The sequence below is a fragment of the Mytilus californianus genome, unplaced genomic scaffold, assembly GCF_021869535.1.
Source record: "Mytilus californianus isolate M0D057914Y unplaced genomic scaffold, xbMytCali1.0.p SCAF_3, whole genome shotgun sequence".
Taxonomy (NCBI): Eukaryota; Metazoa; Mollusca; class Bivalvia; order Mytilida; family Mytilidae; genus Mytilus; species Mytilus californianus.
Window position 1 is genome coordinate 3,723,539 of NW_026262679.1, and position 20,934 is coordinate 3,744,472.

Here is a 20,934-nt window from a genome sequence, read left to right on the forward strand (position 1 = left end):
ACAATAAAGTACTTCAAATTTTCATAACAATACAATACATGTACAATATATATATAATCAGTATAATGTAATTCTTCTAACACAATTCATACATTTTTTACTTTTGTAATTGTAAGATTTTTTTGTACCCAAAATGTCCAAATCACTCTCTCAAACATCTATAATTGTCTTTGTCTTTATAACCCACAACACAATACTAAATATTCAAGGAATCTTTTTACTTAAATTATCAACATGATAGATAACATCATAAAATCATAAAGTCATAAAGTTTAGGAAATCTTCATGTAAATTTAGTATCGCCTATTAAAGTCATTCATTTGAGGGGATACGTCATTGGTTATAATTATATCCTGGTCCCCACGGGTACATGAAAAAGGGGGACATAGGTGATTGGTCATTTGCTCTCTGATATGCACTATGAGTTTGGTTTGAGCATAGATGTATAAACCAATGACCGCTCATGTCTGTTTTGTTTATGCCCTCTTCCAGGTTTTGACGCCTGTTGTTTCATTTCAGTGTTTCAGTGACCTGAAGAATATTCTTCATATAATACTTAATACTAGCCACAAATACACTGACAACTTGGTTTGATAAGTGTAAACTATCTGGTCCATAAAACTTCTCAATTGGTACATTAATTTTACCACCACTTATAAACCTAGAAGTACTAAACTTAACGTGCAGTTTTGATTATTTCGCTTTTTGAAAGTTTGATTTTTTCAATTTTTGATTAAGATATCAAAAATAGAAAAGGGGCGAAAAGAGGGGTACATGTAAACACGGCTCTGATTATGATCATTCTTAGTTAGGAATAAAAAGCACGAAGTATACCTATAAACTGCGAAACGAAATAAAAGCGGAACGAAGCGAAACAAAATGAAGTGAAAAGTTAGTCACTTACTGTTACATAAAAGTTAATGTATAAAATAAAACCAGAGGCAGACAGTTGAAAGTGGTTAAAAATTGGACAGCAAAATAAATATTTCTCAAAAGAAGAGAATTCATTTTAAAACAAGACGCACGGCTCTGATTATGATGATTCTTACCTTAGAAAAGAAATCACGAAATATAGCAAATCATTTTTAAGTGCAAAATAGATAATCTACAGAAGAAGTTTTTTTTTTTAAAACAAATTGGACATCACATGAGATAACAGTATCCTGAAAATGTTAAGGTTTTGCATCTATTGAAAAAAAAAATGTAAACCTATTTAAACCGGCATCAAACAAGTTGATTTACGTTTTGAAAATCTCTAACATAAGCTTTATAGCGTTTCAGATAAATAATTCAGAACAATGTGGTTTACCAAGCGCCCATCATTTAGGAGTAACAGTGAAAACCGACCAACTCGCAGTAGGTCAAATAGTATGGTTAGGTTGAGTATGTATATATATTTTCTACTGAACTTTAAGCAATAAAATGGCTCAATACACGTTGTGTTATCTCAAATTTGATTTCAAATTTTTCTGTTTTGCTCTACGACTTCTTACTTTCTGCAATCATGTCGGCAGATGAAATCATTGCTTGTAGATTTTGAACGATCACCTTTAACCTTTTAATCAACTATTTCAGTTCTTTATAAATTGTTGGCCTTCAAATATTCGGCTTTGAGCGTTCCTGATAAAGGTAGATCCAGAAAAGCGCTTCGGACGCATGCAATTTTTGACGTTTTATTTTCATTTTTTATCGATTGCATGACGATCATATGTTGCCTTGTATCATTGATTTTAGTTCTAAGTATTGGTACAGTAGGAAAAATGAATTCAATGAACGTGTTGCTAGCCTCGAATGTGGGTGGTTGTTGATATCTTTTTTACGCTGAATTTAAGAGTAAGACCAAATATTAGTAGCTTGGAGCCAGGATACTGTTATAAAGTATCTACATAAACTCACCATAGGTAGATACCAGGATGTAAATTTTGTATTTGCGCCAGACGCGCGTTCGTCTACAAAAGACGTATCAGTGACGCTCGAATCAAATTAAGCTAAAAAGGCCAATACAGTCAAATAAAATTAAAAAGGCCAAATAAAGTAAACGTTAACATCAAACTCATCGTTCTGGTTTTGTAAAAGCTGAACACATTCATATCATATAAACGTATACTATTAACATTATTTTCAGTCTGCATACTTATGTAATAGTTGCCGCTGTACATTAAGCGCTCATCAATCCATTTGTAAGTGTCGGCATTTTGAAAATTGCAATTAATTTTTAAAAGTTTATATCAGCGATAAATGGTAATCTATTTGGGAATCCGAAATATAAATATTGTCACTAAGGTGACACTATATTTGACCTCCCACAATAATGGTACATTTTTCAGGTGCGGATCAATGAATTTGAAAAGGTGGGGACTAGTCAGGGAACGATCATTTAACTTCAAAGGGGATATGTCTTTTTCCTAAAAAATATTCTGATCCCCAATTTGATGGGGAAAAAATATTCTGTACAAGCAGAGGACAAAAAAAAATATTCTGTATCCAGATTTCCCCATGCCATATAGTGTTAACTTATGAACCAAATAATTTGATTAATTACGTTGAAAAACTCAATAAAATTGTTCGCGCTTAGCGCGAAAAAAAAAATCTCACCTCGACAAAACAACCATACCCCTACTTTTGAAGTTAAATGGTTATTTTGTAGACAACGTTTGGACTGATGCTTGTAAAAAGTATATGCATTTATCATATACGTAGCTCGATTAGGGGTCCTCAATCCGCCACTTTTTTTAAATAGCAAATAAAAGGAAACGAGATTTTTTTTGTATAAAGGGATAGTTCCGTATTTGTTATTTGTGCATTTTTAAGTTATCGTACGACAATCAACTTTCAGCAAAGTAAAAGAAGACAGTACCTGTCCAGTCAGAATGGGGCGTGTAAAGAGAGTGCCACGCTGTCTGCATGATGGATTTTTAATTTTTGGCCATACACCAATGTTGCTCTCGAAAAAACGCTGAATTTTAATTAAAGCATTCACCTACAGAACGCTGAAAACTGAATATTTGAAAGTCAAGTAAATATAAGAACCGAAACAATTGAAAAGGTGTTTGGCCATATCAAAATCCATCTAAGGGCTACTTTGCACGAGGCAGTTGAAACCTAAGTTTCTTTGTAATTTGTATGTAAACGAACTATTTTAAATGATCGATTGTTGGTTGCCAGTGGCATATATTTCATGCATGTTCAGGACAATAACAAATTAGCAATAAATACAACAGGAAGGGATTGTGCTTGATATTCATATGATGAAGACATAATCTTTCAATTAGTTTAATTGAGGTCTGGAGCTGGCATGTCAGTAACTGCTAGTAGTCCTTTGTTAATTTATATATCATTGTCATTTTGATTAGTTTCTTTTGTTTCCTATTCTGACGTAGGACTCAGACTTCTTGTAAAGTGCGTTTTACTGTGCGTATTGCTGTGTGTTTGTTTTTTCTACATTAACTAGAGTTATAAGGGAGGGTTGAGATCTCACAAAATATGTTTAACCCCGCCCATTTGTGCGCCTGTCCCAATTCATGGGCCTCTGGCCTTTTTAGTCTTGTATTATTTAAGTTCATTGTTATATTTCGGAGTTTAGTATGACGTCCATTATCACTGAACTAGTACACATTTTTGTCTAGGGGCTAGCTGAAGCACGCCTATCACAACGTTAATTGCGACACCATAAATTCAGTATTCCTTCTGTATCAATACTTGTGTTGTGATGTTACACTTTTGTTTCAGATAAGTTTTTCTCGTTTCTCGTTTTTTATATAGATTAGACAGTTGTTTTTCCCGTTTGAATGGTTTAACACTAGTAATTTTAATGGGCCCTTTAAAGCTTGCTGTTCGGTGTGAGCCAAGGCTCCATGTTGAAGACCATACATTGACCTATAATGGTTTACTTTTATAAATTGTAACTTGGATGGAGAGTTAATTGTCTCATTGGCAATCATACCACATCTTTTTATATCTATTGGAACTGAAATCAATCATAAAAGGCAATATATTATCGTCATGCAATCGATAAAAAATGAAAACAAAACGTTAAAAATTGCATGCGACCGAAGCGCTTTTTTTTTTTTATCTACCTTCATCAGGAACGCTCAAAAGTCGAATAATACTATTTGGCTTACTGCGAGTTGGTCAGTTTTCACTGTTACTCCCAAATGTTGGGCGCTGGGGACACCAAATATTAGAGATTTTTTTTTAAAAGTAAATCAACTTGTTTGATGCCGGTTTAAATAGGTTTAAATTTTTTTTTAATAGATGCACAACATTAAAAATTTCAGGATACTGTGATGTCTAATATGATTTATAAAAATCCGAATTCTCCTTTTAATTATTTAGTTTGTAATCAAAACTGATTTGATATACTTTGTGTTTTTTTATTCCCAACTAAGAATGATCATAATCAGAGCCGTGTTTACAGGTACCCCTCTTTTCGCCCCTTTTCTATTTTTGATATGTTAATCAAAAATTGAAAAAATCAAACTTTCAAAAAGCGAAATAATCAAAACTGCACGTTAAGTTTAGTACTTTTAAAGTTTGATCAAATATCTAAACTATCAAATTTAAAAACGATATTTAGAATTTTAAAATTTTAAATATTTGGTGAAAATTTCAAAATTTCAAAATTTTTAAAAAATTTGGAATTTTGATATTTTAAAACTTTGATCAAAATTCCAAAAATCTAAAATTTCAAAACTTTTTGAAATTTTGAATTGATAAGTGTTACACGGACCCTGAGTAGTGCACTCATTTAAAAGTCTTCTATTTTTTTTTGCACGCATTCTTCAGCACGATGCACCCGTAGTAAGGATCCAGTAAGTTGTAACTCCTCTATTTTGTCCTGAGATTTTTTCCATCATTTCTTCAGGAGTGTTCAAAGAAGACAAGATGATCGACATCCTAAAAAGATGTAAAAAATCAAAAATAATTACCACAAAAACTGAAACGAAATGTTAATTTTAAAAATTATCAGATTAGGTTTAAAAATAGAACATATTGGATCATATTGCAAGAAGTCTAACTTTAGTAATAATTATGACGTAATGTCTAGAACTTTCCAATCACAAAGGATAAAAATAGTCACATGACCTGTATAAATACTGAAACCCGCCATCTTCCTGCATAGACGCAACTAACGACAAAGAGAAAACAGTCACTACTAAAGAAAACTATAACGTAAAAGGATTGGTAAGTGTAATACAATATTTTTAATTTTTTGACAAAAGATAGTTAATACGTATGGCAATACCATTCTTATTTCTGTCTGTTTTCTGGATTTAGACATTACGTGGGGTTATAACTTATTATTCACTCTCAGTCGCCATATTGAAAATATTTTTTTTTTATATATTTCTATTCGATATTCTCTTCAAACAGAATCAAATCCATTAATTTCGCATGGATACTGTCACACTTTACAAATTCATCTCATTTGAACGAACTAGACTATGCCAGGTTTCTTCGACGTCAATCATGTTGTTTACCTGTTGACTTGAAGGCAAACGGACAGAAAGTCACAGGACATAAAGTCACAAATTGGATAGGACAAAAAGTCACAAATAATTTGTTGACAATTGTTTGAATATATAAGAGACAGATCTTCAAATAATTTCTTTTTTTACATTTATTCATTTTTAAGTTTAGGAAATTGTTCATAAGCCTTGATAAGTGAAAAATGATTAAATTTTAATCATGCAAATGATATATTTCTTGGCACCATGAAGCCATTTAAGTGCCAAACCACTTTGACATTTTGTTATCATAACAATTATTTGGTCATCATTGATATTTATTGAATACATTTTAATTACAAAGTTGCTTCATATTAGTTCAAGAAAAAATCAAAAATTTATTTTTAAATTAGTGTTTTCTTGTTCAGAGAAAAATAATCTCAAAACTGAATTGTGACTTTTTGTCCTGTGACTTTTCGTCCGTGACTTTTTGTCCTACATTCAATCTTGAACCATCCATTTTTATTTAGAAAAAATGAGAATATATGTTGGACTCTGAACCGCGATGGTTTGTCACTGAAGGCGTTGAAGCGCGATGGTGGTATCGCAGAAGTACAATGGACTACATAAACTATACTTTCAATGATTTGCATGTCGAAGTCGAATTGCTTGTTAGAAACAGTTTTTCTCCGGGTTTTTAATTTAATAAGGGGCTTGTAACCTTTTTAATACTACGGGAAACAGATATTGATTTTCTGGATTTCCTGTTAAACTTCAAGAAGGAAGCATTATTGTAACACAAATCAAAAGATATGTACACTTCCTTTGAACCTCTTGTCCTGTAGCGTACATATTTTTGGTTTCAACAAGAAAAATGTGGATTTAATATCATTTATGACTTTTTTTGGCAATTTATATTATTTAAAACCTCAATTTTAGAAAGGTTCACCATAAGAAATGCCCATCATAACTCGGGGTAGGTACTTTAAGGCAAAAAAAACCCCTTAATACAAGTATATTTTTTTTATTTTGGCCTTTGTTTTTTTGTCAGTTTGACCTACATGTATGAATTTTCTATTGTAGTTTTATTCACTACAAAAGGGTACAACTGAAAACACTAAACTGAAGCATTTTATACCTCACTAACAGTAACACACCAATTTAGAGTTGTTTTGTATGACTGAGTTGCACCAGTTGACCTGAAGTCAGTCAATACAAATGACAGGATTTGCTGATCTTGCAGACCCTTGCAATCTGTTGTTCAATACTTTAAATTTTTCAATATGTTTAATTAGCTTACAATTATGTCAAAATATTCTCCCATTCATTATTAAAGGCCGGTTTACAGAATGTATTATGGTATACCGTTGTCTGTCTGTCCGTTGTCAACATGTCAGACATGAACTCAAAAACGCTTTCGGACAATAACTTAAAAACACTTTAACCAATTTGCAACAAACTTAGGTGAATTGTTTATATATATTGACATGAGCTCCTTTTCGAGTTTTATAAATTTTAGATTTTATGTTTTTGAGTTGTGGGGTTTTATTCATTTCAAAAAGGGGGATTTTCCAGTTTTCGCAAAATAACTCAAAAATGCTTTGAGCAGTTTTCCTTAAACTTTGTTGAATTCATGTGCTCATGGCGCAGCTGTTTATTAATAGAATGTTTTACCACATTTTCTTTTATCTCTTTATATGCAATCAGCAGCTCGGCAGTGAGTTGTTGTTATATTTGAGAGCTTTTCTGATCTTTACGCATACTTCTTGTTTTAAGAAACGTCCTGAATCCAACTTCAAGTAGGGGCATGCTAGGCATACTAATGCATGAATTTCTGTTTTATTTTGGTCCTATAGTTGCGATATTTTGATGATTATAAATAAATACAACAGTGAATCATCACACAACACAGAAACACAAAACTGTTTTGAAAAAATACAAAATTTAAACATTGTACATTTATTGTGTGTACGGTAGTTGGTATTCAAGAAAAAAAACCACTTAATCCAAGCTTTCTACTGTAAAAAACAATAGTTCTGACCATTAAAAAGGTTACTTAGTCTTTAGAAAATTATTCCTTTATGATGCTTTATCAATTGACATTCTATTTAATCATTTAATTTTTAATTTTCAGACAATGCAGATCTTCGTAAAAACACTTACTGGCAAAACGATCACTCTAGAGGTTGAACCATCAGATACTATTGAGAATGTCAAAGCTAAGATCCAAGACAAAGAAGGTATTCCACCAGATCAGCAGAGATTAATCTTCGCAGGAAAACAACTTGAAGATGGAAGGACCCTATCTGACTACAACATTCAGAAGGAATCTACACTCCATCTTGTACTCCGTCTGAGAGGAGGTATGCAGATCTTTGTAAAAACACTAACTGGCAAAACTATAACACTAGAGGTTGAACCTTCAGATACCATTGAGAATGTCAAAGCTAAGATTCAAGACAAAGAAGGTATTCCACCAGATCAGCAGAGATTAATCTTCGCAGGAAAACAACTTGAAGATGGAAGGACCCTGTCCGACTACAACATTCAAAAGGAGTCAACACTCCATCTTGTACTCCGTCTAAGAGGAGGTATGCAGATCTTTGTCAAAACACTAACTGGCAAAACTATAACACTAGAGGTTGAACCATCAGATACTATTGAGAATGTCAAAGCTAAGATTCAAGACAAAGAAGGTATTCCACCAGATCAGCAGAGATTAATCTTCGCAGGAAAACAACTTGAAGATGGAAGGACCCTGTCCGACTACAACATTCAAAAGGAGTCAACACTCCATCTTGTACTCCGTCTTCGAGGAGGTATGCAGATCTTTGTCAAAACACTAACTGGCAAAACTATAACACTAGAGGTTGAACCATCAGATACTATTGAGAATGTCAAAGCCAAGATTCAAGACAAAGAAGGTATTCCACCAGATCAGCAGAGATTAATCTTCGCAGGAAAACAACTTGAAGATGGAAGGACCCTATCCGACTACAACATTCAAAAGGAGTCAACACTCCATCTTGTACTCCGTCTTCGAGGAGGTATGCAGATCTTTGTCAAAACACTAACTGGCAAAACTATAACACTAGAGGTTGAACCATCAGATACTATTGAGAATGTCAAAGCTAAGATTCAAGACAAAGAAGGTATTCCACCAGATCAGCAGAGATTAATCTTCGCAGGAAAACAACTTGAAGATGGAAGGACCCTGTCCGACTACAACATTCAAAAGGAGTCAACACTCCATCTTGTACTCCGACTGAGAGGAGGTATGCAGATCTTTGTCAAAACACTAACTGGCAAAACTATAACACTAGAGGTTGAACCATCAGATACTATTGAGAATGTCAAAGCCAAGATTCAAGACAAAGAAGGTATTCCACCAGATCAGCAGAGATTAATCTTCGCAGGAAAACAACTTGAAGATGGAAGGACCCTGTCTGACTACAACATTCAAAAGGAGTCAACACTCCATCTTGTACTCCGTCTTCGAGGAGGTATGCAGATCTTTGTCAAAACACTAACTGGCAAAACTATAACACTAGAGGTTGAACCATCAGATACTATTGAGAATGTCAAAGCTAAGATTCAAGACAAAGAAGGTATTCCACCAGATCAGCAGAGATTAATCTTCGCAGGAAAACAACTTGAAGATGGAAGGACCCTGTCCGACTACAACATTCAAAAGGAGTCAACACTCCATCTTGTACTCCGACTGAGAGGAGGTATGCAGATCTTTGTCAAAACACTAACTGGCAAAACTATAACACTAGAGGTTGAACCATCAGATACTATTGAGAATGTCAAAGCCAAGATTCAAGACAAAGAAGGTATTCCACCAGATCAGCAGAGATTAATCTTCGCAGGAAAACAACTTGAAGATGGAAGGACCCTGTCTGACTACAACATTCAAAAGGAGTCAACACTCCATCTTGTACTCCGTCTTCGAGGAGGTATGCAGATCTTTGTCAAAACACTAACTGGCAAAACTATAACACTAGAGGTTGAACCATCAGATACTATTGAGAATGTCAAAGCTAAGATTCAAGACAAAGAAGGTATTCCACCAGATCAGCAGAGATTAATCTTCGCAGGAAAACAACTTGAAGATGGAAGGACCCTGTCCGACTACAACATTCAAAAGGAATCCACACTACATCTGGTATTGCGTCTACGTGGTGGAAATTAAACTGAACAAACATTTTACCTTTTAAATGGAACACTTACAGGAAAGAAATTTTTGTGCAATTGATCAATAAAGTTAACTACACTAAACCTAATTGTCATTGATTGCAATTTAAAAATTAGCCTCCCAAAACATTTTTGCCAATAAAGGGTTACTATTTGGTTTGATTTAAAGTTATGAAAGTACCTTTTGTAACGTATATTACATAGAAAATCCTATGATGCTTACAGTCGGTGAATGTGAAAGTTGGATATAATTTTGCATGCTTAACTTCATTGTCTCAAATGTGACCAGGAGAATATATACTACTTGTCCACTGAAAGTAGAGGTAATGAGGCTTTTCCAAATTCCTGTGTTTTGCCTTACCATGACAAAGTTGTGAAAGCATGATGTATTTATGCTGTTGCCCACAAAAAAATATTAGTTTGATTAGTTTTAGAGGAACATCTAATGGTAGATCATTGCTATTTTGATGCAGTTATGCTGGCGTTGGCATATCTTATTGTCCACCGCGCAACACGTTGCGGGGGGACATAGAAATACTGGTCTTGTTACGCTCTCACATGTACAATTCTTGGCTGATTTTTGTAAAACTTATATCATAGGTTTATATCGGCAATGTCTTGGACAAGTTCGAAAATCAGAACTATAAAAACCGCAAAAATATTTTGCGGTCGTATATTGGTATGACGTTGGCGTCGTCGTAGTCATCCAAAGACACATTGGTTTTCGCACTCTAACTTTAGTTTAAGTAAATGGATCTCTATGCAATTTTACCACAAGGTTCAATACCACAAAAGGAAGGTTGGGATTGATTTTGGGGGTTATGGTACCAACAGTTAAGGAATAAGGGGCCAAAAATAAGCATTTTTGTAACTTCAGACATAGCTTGTGTGTTAGTGTATGGATCTCTCTGACATTGTACCACAAGGTTCCATATCACAAAGGGAATGCTCGGATTGATTTTGGGGGTAATTGTCTCGAAAATTTTAGGAATTGGGGGGGCAAAAATCAAGCATTTTTCTAGTTTCATGATAATACCTTGTGTGTAAGTGTATGGATCTTTCTGAAATTGTACTACAAGGTTCCATATCATAAAGGGAAAGCTGGGTTTGAGTTTGGGGGAAATTGCCCTAAACGTTTAGGAATTTGGGGCCCAAAAAACTCATTTTTATACGACCGCAAAAAATTTTTTGTGGTCGTATATTGGTATGACGTTGGCGTCGTCGTCGTCGTCGTCCGAAGACACATTGGTTTTCGCACTCTACCTTTAGTATAAGTGAATGGATCTCTATGAAATTTTACCACAAGGTTCAATACCACAAAAGGAAGGTTGGGATTGATATTGGAGGTTATGGTACCAACAGTAAAGGAATTTGGGGCCAAAAATAAGCATTTTTGTAACTTCCAGACATAACTTGTGTGTTAGTGTATGGATCTCTCTGACATTGTACCACAAGGTTCCATATCACAAAAGGAATGCTGGGATTGATTTTGGGGATAATTGCCTCAAAATTCTAGGAATTAGGGGCCAAAAAAGGGGCAATTCAAGCATTTTTCTAGTTTCATGACAATTACTTGTGTGTAAGTGTATGGATCTTTATGAAATTGTACTACAAGGTTCCATATCACAAAGGGGAAGCTGGCATTGAGTTTGGGGGTAATTGCCGAAACGTTTAGGAATTGGGGGCCAAAAAGGGGCCATAAATAAGCATTTTTCTAGTTTCCAGACAATAACTTGTGTTCAAGTGTATGGATCTCTCTGAAATTGTACTGCAAGGTACCATACCACAAAAGGAAGGCTGGGATTGATGATGGGGGTAATTGCCTCAATATTTTAGGAATTAGGGGCCAAAAAGGGGCAAAAAACAAGCATTTTTCTAGTTCCAGGACAATAACTTGTGTGTAAGTGTATGGATCTTTCTGAAATTGTACTGCAAGGTTCCATATCACAAAGGGAAAGCTGGGTTTGAGTTTGGGGGTAATTGCCCTAAACGTTAGGAATTTGGGCCAAAAAAGGGGCCAAAAAACACATTTTTCTAGTTTCCAGACAATAACTTTGTGTTCAAGTGTATGGATCTCTCTGAAATTGTACTGCAAGGTACCATTCCACAAAGGGAAGGCTGGGATTGAGTTTAGGGGTGATGAATCATAAGGGGTTCAAAAAATTTGGGGTGGGGTGGGGTTTTCCTTTTTTTTTTTCTTTTAAAATTTTCCATTTAAGTTGGTTATTTCTGATTTATATTTAAAAGCAAATAATAATGATATGGTAGGAGATACAAACCAAACAGGATGTGTAAATTATTATATAATAAGTATTGTGCAATAGCAAGAAATTTTCAATTGCGCAGTATTGCACAATAGCAAGAAATCTTCAATTGCACAGTATTGCGCAATAGCAAGAAATCTTCAATTGCACAGTATTGCGCAATAGCAAGAAATATCCAATAGCACAATATTGCGCAATAGCAAGAAATTGTCAATTGTACAGTATTGCGCAATAGCAAGAAATATTTAATTGCACAGTATTGTGCAAAAGAAGATACTTCGTATAAATTGCTTATTTCTTGACCAATTTCAATGGGGTTTTATTCTTGAATTCTTGGAATTCTTTAATATGCTGAATCTAACCGTGTATTTAGATTTTTGGCCCCGTTTTTAAATTGGTCCACATTGAGGTCCAAAGGGTCCAAAATTAAACTTTGTTTGATTTCATCAAAAATTGAATTATTGGGGTTCTTTGATATGCCGAATCTAACCATGTATTTAGATTCTTAATTTTTGGTTCCGTTTTCAAATTGGTCTACATTAAGGTCCAAAGGGTCCAAAATTAAACTTAGTTTGATTTTAACAAAAATTGAATTCTTAGGGTTCTTTGATATGCTGAATCTAAACATGTATTTACATTTTTGATTATGGGCCCAGTTTTCAAGTTGGTCCAAATCGGGGTCCAAAATTAAACTTTGTTTGATTTCAACAATAATTGAATATATGGGGTTCTTTGATATGCTGAATCTAACCATGTATTTAGATTTTTGGGCCCCGTTATTAACTTTGTCCACATTGAGGTCAAAAGGGTCCGAAATTAAACTTTGTTTGATTTCATCAAAAATTGAATTCTTGGGGTTCTTTGATATGCTGAATCTAACCATGTATTAAGATTTTGGATATTGGGCCATAATAGGTAAATGTCCAATTTAAAATTTTTAAGTTCTTAGACCACATTCATTCTGTGTCAGAAACCTATGCTGTGTCAAATATATAATCACAATCCAAATGCAAAGCTGAATCAAGCTTGAATGTTGTGTCCATACTTGCCCCAACTGTTCAGGGTTCGACCTCTGCGGTCGTATCAAGCTGCGCCCTGCGGAGCATTTTATTCTAGTTTACAGACAATAACTTGTGTTCAAGTGTATGGATCTCTCTGAAATTGTACTGCAAGGTACCATACCACAAAGGGAAGGTTGGGATTGAGTTTGGGGGTGATGAATCATAAGGGGGTTCAAAAAATTTGGGGGAGGGATTTTTCTTCCTTTTTTATACGACCGCAAAAAAATTTTTGTGGTATATTGGTAGGACGTTGGTGTCGTCGTCGTCGTCCGAAGACACATTAGTTTTCGCACTCTTAACTTTAGTTTAAGTGAATGGATCTCAATGAAATTTTACCATAATGTTCAATACCACAAAAGGAAGGTGGGGATTGATTTTGGGGGTTATGGTACCAACAGTTCAGGAATTAGGGGCCAAAAATAAGCATTTTTGTAACTTCCAGACATAACTTGTGTGTAAGTGTATGGATCTCTCTGACATTGTACCACAAGGTTCCATATCACAAAGGGAATGCTGGGATTGATTTTGGGGATAATTGCCTCAAAATTCTAGGAATTAGGGGCCAAAAAGGGGCAATAAAACAAGCATTTTTCTAGTTTCATGACAATAACTTGTGTGTAAGTCTATGGATCTCTCTGACATTGTATCACAAGGTTCCATATCACAAAGGGAATGCTGGAATTGATTTTGGGGATAATTGCCTCAAAATTTTAGGAATTAGGGGCCAAAAAGGGGCAAAAAACAAGCATTTTTCTAGTTTCATGACAATAACTTGTGTGTAAGTGTATGGATCTTTATGAAATTGTACTACAAGGTTCCATATCACAAAGGGAAAGCTGGAATTGAGTTTGAGGGTAATTGCCCAAAAAGATAAGGAATAAGGGGCCAAAAATAAGCATTTTTCTAGTTTCCAGCCAACAACTTGTATTCAAGTGTTTGGATCTCTCTGAAATTGTACTGCAAGGTACCATACCACAAAGGGAAGGCTGGGATTGATTTTTGGGGTAATTCCCTCAAAATTTTAGTAATTAGGGGCCATAAAAGGGCAAATAGACAAGCATTTTTCTAGTTCCAGGACAATAACTTGTGTGTAAGTGTATGGATCTTTATGAAATTGTACTGCAAGGTTCCATATCACAAAGGGAAAGCTGGGTTTGAGTTTGGGGGTAATTGCCCTAAACGTTTAGGAATTTGGGGCCAAAAAACAAGCATTTTCTTGTTTCCAGACTAAAACTTGTGTTCAAGTGTATGGATCTCTCTGAAATTGTACTGCAAGGTACCATACCATAAAGGGAAGGCTGGGATTGAGTTTGGGGGTGATGGATCATAAGGGGGTTCAAAAAGTTTTTGGGGGGGGATTTTTTTTTTCCTTTTTTTTTCTTTAAAATTTTCCATTTTAAATTGGTTATTTCTGATTTATATATAAAAGCAAATAATAATGATATGGTTTGAATAGGTAAATTAAAAAATTTTAAGTTCTTAGACCACTTTCATTCTGTGGCAGAAACCTATGCTGTGTCAAATATTTAATTACAATCCAAATTCAGTGCTGAATGAAGCTTGAATGTTGTGTCCATACTTGCCCCAACTGTTCAGGGTTCGACCTCTGCGGTCGTATCAAGCTGCGCCCCAGCGGAGCATTTTATTTTCTTTAAAATTTTCCATTTTAAGTTGGTTATTTCTGATTTATATATAAAAGCAAATAATAATGATATGGTTTGAATAGGTAAATTAAAATTTTAAGTTCTTAGACCACATTCATTCTGTGTCAGAAACCTATGCTGTGTCAAATATTTAATTCAGTGCTGTATCAAGCTTGAATGTTTTGTCCATACTTGCCCCAACTGTTCAAGGTTCGACCTCTGCGGTCGTATCAAGCTGCGCCCAGCGGAGCATTTTATTGAGAGAGTTCTGCCCCTTGGAAACATTAATGATATGGAAAATTGCACCGTTAGCGCTCTCGTGTACAATTCTTGCCAGATTTTTATGAAACTTTTATTGTAGGTTTTTATTAGCGATGTCTTGAACGATTTCAAAACTCGGTGCTGATCAATTATTTTTATACGACCGCAAAAAATTTTTGGGGTCGTGTATTGCTATCATGTCGTCGTCCGAAGACATTTGGTTTCCGGACAATAACTTAAGTTTAAGTGTATGGATCTCTATGAAATTTGACCAAAAGGTTCAATATCACAAAAGGAAGGTGATGGTCCGAACCGTTTAGGAATTAGGTCCCAAAACAAGCATTTTTCTAGTTTCAGGACAATAACTTGTGTATAAGTATTTTGATTGCTCTAAAATTGTACCACAAGGTTCAATACCACAAGTTGAAGGTTGGGATTCAATTTGGGGGTAATTGCCCAAACCGTTCAGGAATTAGGGGCCAAAAAGGGTATAAAACAAGCATTTTTCTAGTTTTCAGACAATAACTTGTGTTTAAGTGTATTGATGTCTCTTAAATTTTTTTATGCCCCCGCCGTAGCGGAGAGGGCATAAAGTTTTACCCTTGTTCGTCCGTACGTCCCAAAGTTGGTTTCCGTTCTCTAACTTTAGTTTGCCTCAACCAAATGTTATGAAACTTATACACAATGCTTATTACCACAGAACACAGATCGAATTGAATTTTGGTGGCGTCACTTTAACTGTTCTAGAGTTATGCCCCCTTTATAAATGGAAAAATTGCAAAATTTTTAGTTTCCGTTCTCTAACTGAAGTTTGCCTCAACCAAATGCTATGAAACTTATACACAATGCTTATTACCTCAAAACTAAGATCAAGTTTGAATTTTGGTGGCGTCATTTTAACCGTTCTAGAGTTATGCCCCTTTATAAATGGAAAAATTTCAAAATTTTTAGTTTTAGTTTCCGTTCTCTAACTTAAGTTTGCCTCAACCAAATATTATGAAACTAATACACAATGCTTATTACCACAAAACAAAGATCAAGTTTGAATTTTGGTGGCGTCACTTTAACCGTTCTAGAGTTATGCCCCTTTATAAATGGAAAAATTGCAAAATTTTTATTTTCTTTTAAATATCAAGTAATTTTTATTCACCCGTCAAAATTTTGACGGGACGTTTTATGGTATACAAATGTCTGTCTGTCCGGCGTAAACATGTCGCACCGTAACTTGAGAACGACTTATTCATATTTGTTTCTTATGATGGTCAAACGATCTGTATACTTTTTGGTGAAAATCAGATTAAAACTTTTTGAGTTACGGGACTTGGTAACTAAAACAGGTGTGTGTTCTTTTTCACATGTCGCGCCGTATCTCAAAAACAATTTATGATTATTGCTTAAAACTTTACACACTTCTTAGTTATATTAATCTTAAGATCTGTATACTTTTTGGTGATGATTCAAAATTTTATTTTTGAGTTATTGAGTATTTTGTAAAAAAAAGGGGGAGGGGTTTTTCACATGTCGCGTCGTATCTCAAAAACGATTTATGATTATGGCTTAAAATTTTACACACTTAGTTATATTAATCTAAAGATCTTTATACTTTTTGGTTTTGATTCAAGATTTTATTTTAGAGATATTGAGTTTTTTGTAAAAAAAAAAGGGGGGGGGGAGGGGGGTTCGCATGTCGCGCCGTATGTCAGAAACTATTTATGATTATTGCATAAAAATTCACACACAAGACGACGGGCGTATCATGCGCTCATGGCGCAGCTGTTTATTAAAATTGGAGTTATCTTCCTTTGTCCAAGATTATAGTTGAATCAACTACAATCAATGCTTTATACAATGCAATGATAATTTTGACTTCCACTGATAAAACACAGATCAAGTTGAATTTGGGTAGTGTCACTTTAACCATTATTGAGTTATGTCCATTTATAAATCGAAAGATTGCAAAAGTTTTAGTTTCCATTCTGTAACTTAAGTTTGCCCCAACCAAACATTATGAAACTTATACACAATATTCATTACCACAAAACTAAGATCAAGTACAATTTTTTTGTTTCTGTTTTCTAACTTTAGTTTGCCTCAACCAAATGTTATGAAACTTATACACAATGCTTATTACTACATAATACAGAAATTAAAGTACGAAATTTGGTGGCGACACTTTTACTATTCTTGAGTTATGTCCCTTTATAAACATAAAAATTGCTGAATTTTTCGTTTCCGTTCTCTAACTTTAGTTTGTCTCAACCAAATATTATTAAACTTATACACAACCGTTCTAGAGTTATGCGTGTTTACAAATAGAAAAATTGCTGAATTTTAAGTTTCTGTTCTCTACTTAAGTTATCCTCAACCAAATGTTATGAGACGTACACACACTGCTTATTACCACAAAACTCAGATCAAGTTCAAATTTGGGTAGCGTCACTTTAACCGTTCTTCAGTTATGTCCCTTTATAACTATATGATATGCAAGCGGGGGCATCATCAGTGCCACATGTGGACACTATTCACATTTATTCCTTCAAGATTTAAGAAATTGTCAATTTAAATTTTCCCAAAAAAAATTGGGGGTCACAATTGCTAATTCTTTGTATATAGTCTGAAAACAGATTTACTAAGTATTGCGCAACAGCACAGTGTATTGCACAAAAGCAAGAAATCTTCAATTGAATATAAATTCAAATCATAAAACCAATTTTAAGTTCTTTGACTACATTTATTCTGTGTCAGAAACCTATAATGTGTCAAATATTTAATTACAATCCAAATTCAGACCTGTATCAAGCTTGAATATTGTGTCCATTTTTGCCCCAACGGTGCAGGGTTGGACCTCTGTGGTCGTGTCAAGCTGCGCTCGGCGCAGCAGTTTATTTAAGGAGTAATGCCCCTTGGAAATATTATTTATATGGAAAGTTGCATCGTTAGCGCTCTCGTGTGTACAATTCTTGCCAAAATTTTATGTAACTTGTATCACAGGTTTATATCAGCAATGTCTTTGACACTTTCAAAAAGAAGTGCTCATCAAGTATTTTTAACGAGTTGTGCCCCTTTAATATAATATTAATTAGGGCCCCGCCATATAGTGATCAGTCTTTCCGTCCGTCCGTAACAGATTGTGTCCGCTCTATATCTAGAGAACCGTTATGATTTCAAACTTTATACTTGACATGTATATTAACCAACACCAGAGGGTGTGTCATAATGTATGTACAACTTCCTAGGTCAAAGGTCAAGGTCTAAAACTTTGGTTTCAGTTGACAACCCCATGTCCTATGGTAAAGATACACATTTTTTAATACGCGTTATTTACAGCGGGGCCCACAGAGATGGCTCCCATCTCAATGATCGGAAATCACATTGAATTTGCTCTGAAGCATTTATTTCTCCAAGATATTTATGAACAATTTAAAGAACAAAAAAGGTGTATTTGTATGCCCCCGTCGTAGCGTAGGGGGCATTAAGTTTTACTGTTGTCCCTCTGCGTCCCGAAATTGGTTTCCGTTCTCTAACTTAAGTTTGCGTCACTTTTACCGTTCTAGAGTTATGCTCCTTTACAAATGGAAATATTGCTGAATTTTTCGTTTCCTTCTCGTTTGCCTCAACCAAATGTTATGAAACTTATACACAATTCTTATTACCACAAAACTCAGATCAAGTATTAAATTTGGGTAGCGTCTTATGCCGTTCTTGAGTTATGTCACTTTATAACGTTATATGCAAGCTTGGGGCATCATCTGTGTCCCATGGACACATTCCACATTTATTTATTTACTGCCCTTGTACTTTGAATAGATAAATTATGTGCAACGTGGGGGACATTAGAACTCAGTTCTTTTTTTCTTCCATGAAGATTATTTGACCCTTCAGTCATGGTCTGATGACTGACAATTTGCATAGTTATGTTCAGGAAGCGAAAGGGACATTGTTATGTTAACTATCTCTTGATTTGAATCCCATTTTCATGCTGTACTGTCTACTGATCAGAAATTAAGTTGAGTAAGATGATCCACAAAATAGAAAGTATTTGGTTAAATGATTCTTTGTAATGTCAATGATTAGCAATCCATCTACACTAAGTAAATGACATGTGACTTGATTAAAAAAAATATATACACGAGACAAAAGCTACCACTGATGAAATTCCCAACTTGAGACTGTCACATGAATATATAGCAGGGTTTAAACTAATTTCAGAGTTATAAACCCTACCCATTTTATTTGGCCTGACCCGAAGAAACTATTGCCAGAACTTTGAAGTTTATATGTCATCTTATACGCAAGTCTGACACTTACTGGTCAGTTGCAACCAAACTTGGCCAGTCATCCTTAGTTTATTTAGTTTTAAACTGGTCTTATTAAATACAGTGCTGGAGCTGACTAACCTACTGGATTTGTCTTAAAATGCAAATAGTCAGAACCACTCAAAATTTTAAACAATACCTGCCAAAGGAAGAATGTTCATAATTCTGACACATTTAACGTGTGCACTTGGTTCTCCCCTGAAAGACGATTGTTTACCAATTATTGTGACTTTAATGCAGAAACTTAGCCAACCTAAAAAAAAATCAGCATTTCAATGACAAAAATCCAGTTCACCTTGTATATGAGTTATTGCCCTTGAAAGACGCATATTTTGGTGTAATCTGGTAGATAGACTATAGCAAGATCAGGGTCTACTATTAAGTTGACATGTACCATATTGTTATTTGACTCCATACAAGTTATTGCCATTGCAATATAAAAGGATAAGATGTATGATTGCCAATGAGAAAACTGATTATAAATGAAGTGGATTGAAGCAAACCAACGGTCACCGTACGGTCTTCACTTATGAGTAAACCCCATACCGTTTTTTACCCATTTTTTTACGACCGCAAAATGTTTTGTGTTCGCATTATGTTGTGGCGATGTCTGCGTCGTAGTCAGAAGACATTTTGGTTCGCAGACAATAACTTGGATCTCTCTGAAATTTTAGCACAAGGTTCCATACCATTATAGGAACATTGGGATTGAGTTTGGGGGTTATTGTCATAGCTGTTAAGTAATTAAGGGCCAAAAACAAGCATTTTTTGGTTCACAGACAATAACTTGAGTATAAGTGTATGGATCTATATGAAATTTTAGCACAAGATTCCATACCACAACAGGAAGGTTGGGATTGGTTTTTGGGGTTATTGTCTTAACTTTTTAGTAAGAAGGGTCCAAAAACAAGCATTTTTCTTGTTTCAGGACAATAACTTCTGTATAACTGTATGGATCTCTATGAAATTTCACCACAAGGTTCCATAATTCAAAAAGGACGGTTGGAATTGATTTTATGAGTCATGGCCCAAATTGTTTAGGGATTAGGGGTAAAAAAACTAGGATTTTCTGGTTTCTGAACAATAACTTGAGTATAAGTCTATTGATTGCTATTTAATCGTGCCTCAAGGTTTTATACTATTAAAGGAAGGTTGGGATTGATTTTGGGGGTTATGACCCTAACGGTTTAGGAAAAAGGGACAAAAAACAATACTTTTGTAATACTTTGTATGAATTGCTAATTTCTTGACCAATTACAATGGGGTTTAATTCAGTCTTGAATTCTTGGGGTTCTTTAACATATTGAATATAACCGTAAAAAAATAAAATTGGATATTGGGCCCAGGTTTAGAATTGGTCCATATTAAGGTCTTAAAAAAGGTTCCAAAATTAAAATTTGTTTGATTTCATCAAAAATTGCATTATTGGATTTTCTTTGATATGCTGAATATTTAGTTTTGTAATTTTTGGGCCTGTCTTTAAGTTAGTCCACATTAAGGTCCAAAGGGTCCCAAATTAAACTTTTGTTTAATATTTAAAAAATTGAATATTTGTGGTTCTTTGATGTGTTGAATCTAAGCATGTATTTCGACTTTTGATTTTAGGCACAGTTTTCAAGTTGCTCCAAATTTGGGTCCAAAATTAAACTATTTTTTATTTCATCAAAAATATAATTATTGGTGGTCTTTGATATGCCTAACCTAACAGTGTTTTAGAATTTTGATATTGGGCCCCGTTTTCAAAG

General features: G+C 34.5%; 1 protein-coding gene and 1 long non-coding RNA gene across 3 annotated transcripts; both read left to right on the top strand.

Annotated features, from left to right (window-relative positions):
* Positions 1 to 5,043: 5,043 nt before the first annotated feature.
* LOC127732905 (polyubiquitin-C-like) lies at positions 5,044 to 9,726 on the top strand. Of its 2 annotated transcripts, XM_052242114.1 has the most exons (3): positions 5,044 to 5,184; positions 7,582 to 7,810; positions 8,039 to 9,726. In XM_052242114.1, exons 2-3 carry the CDS (start codon positions 7,585 to 7,587, stop codon positions 9,640 to 9,642), a joined length of 1,830 nt encoding a protein of 609 aa, XP_052098074.1. In that variant the 5' UTR covers positions 5,044 to 5,184; positions 7,582 to 7,584; the 3' UTR covers positions 9,643 to 9,726. The 2 variants fall into 2 exon arrangements, with proteins under 2 accessions (XP_052098074.1, XP_052098073.1); XM_052242113.1 differs by having other exon boundaries at positions 7,582 to 9,726.
* Positions 9,727 to 11,180: 1,454 nt separating this feature from the next.
* LOC127732936 (uncharacterized) lies at positions 11,181 to 14,012 on the top strand. Its single transcript, XR_007996510.1, has 2 exons — positions 11,181 to 11,419; positions 13,934 to 14,012. It is a non-coding gene; the product is annotated as an uncharacterized LOC127732936 (long non-coding RNA).
* The last annotated feature ends 6,922 nt before the right edge of the window (positions 14,013 to 20,934 follow it).

Coding starts and splice junctions, on each gene's coding strand:
- LOC127732905 (XM_052242113.1), top strand. CDS start 7,585: ATGCAGATCTTCGTAAAAACACTTACTGGCAAAACGATCACTCTAGAG.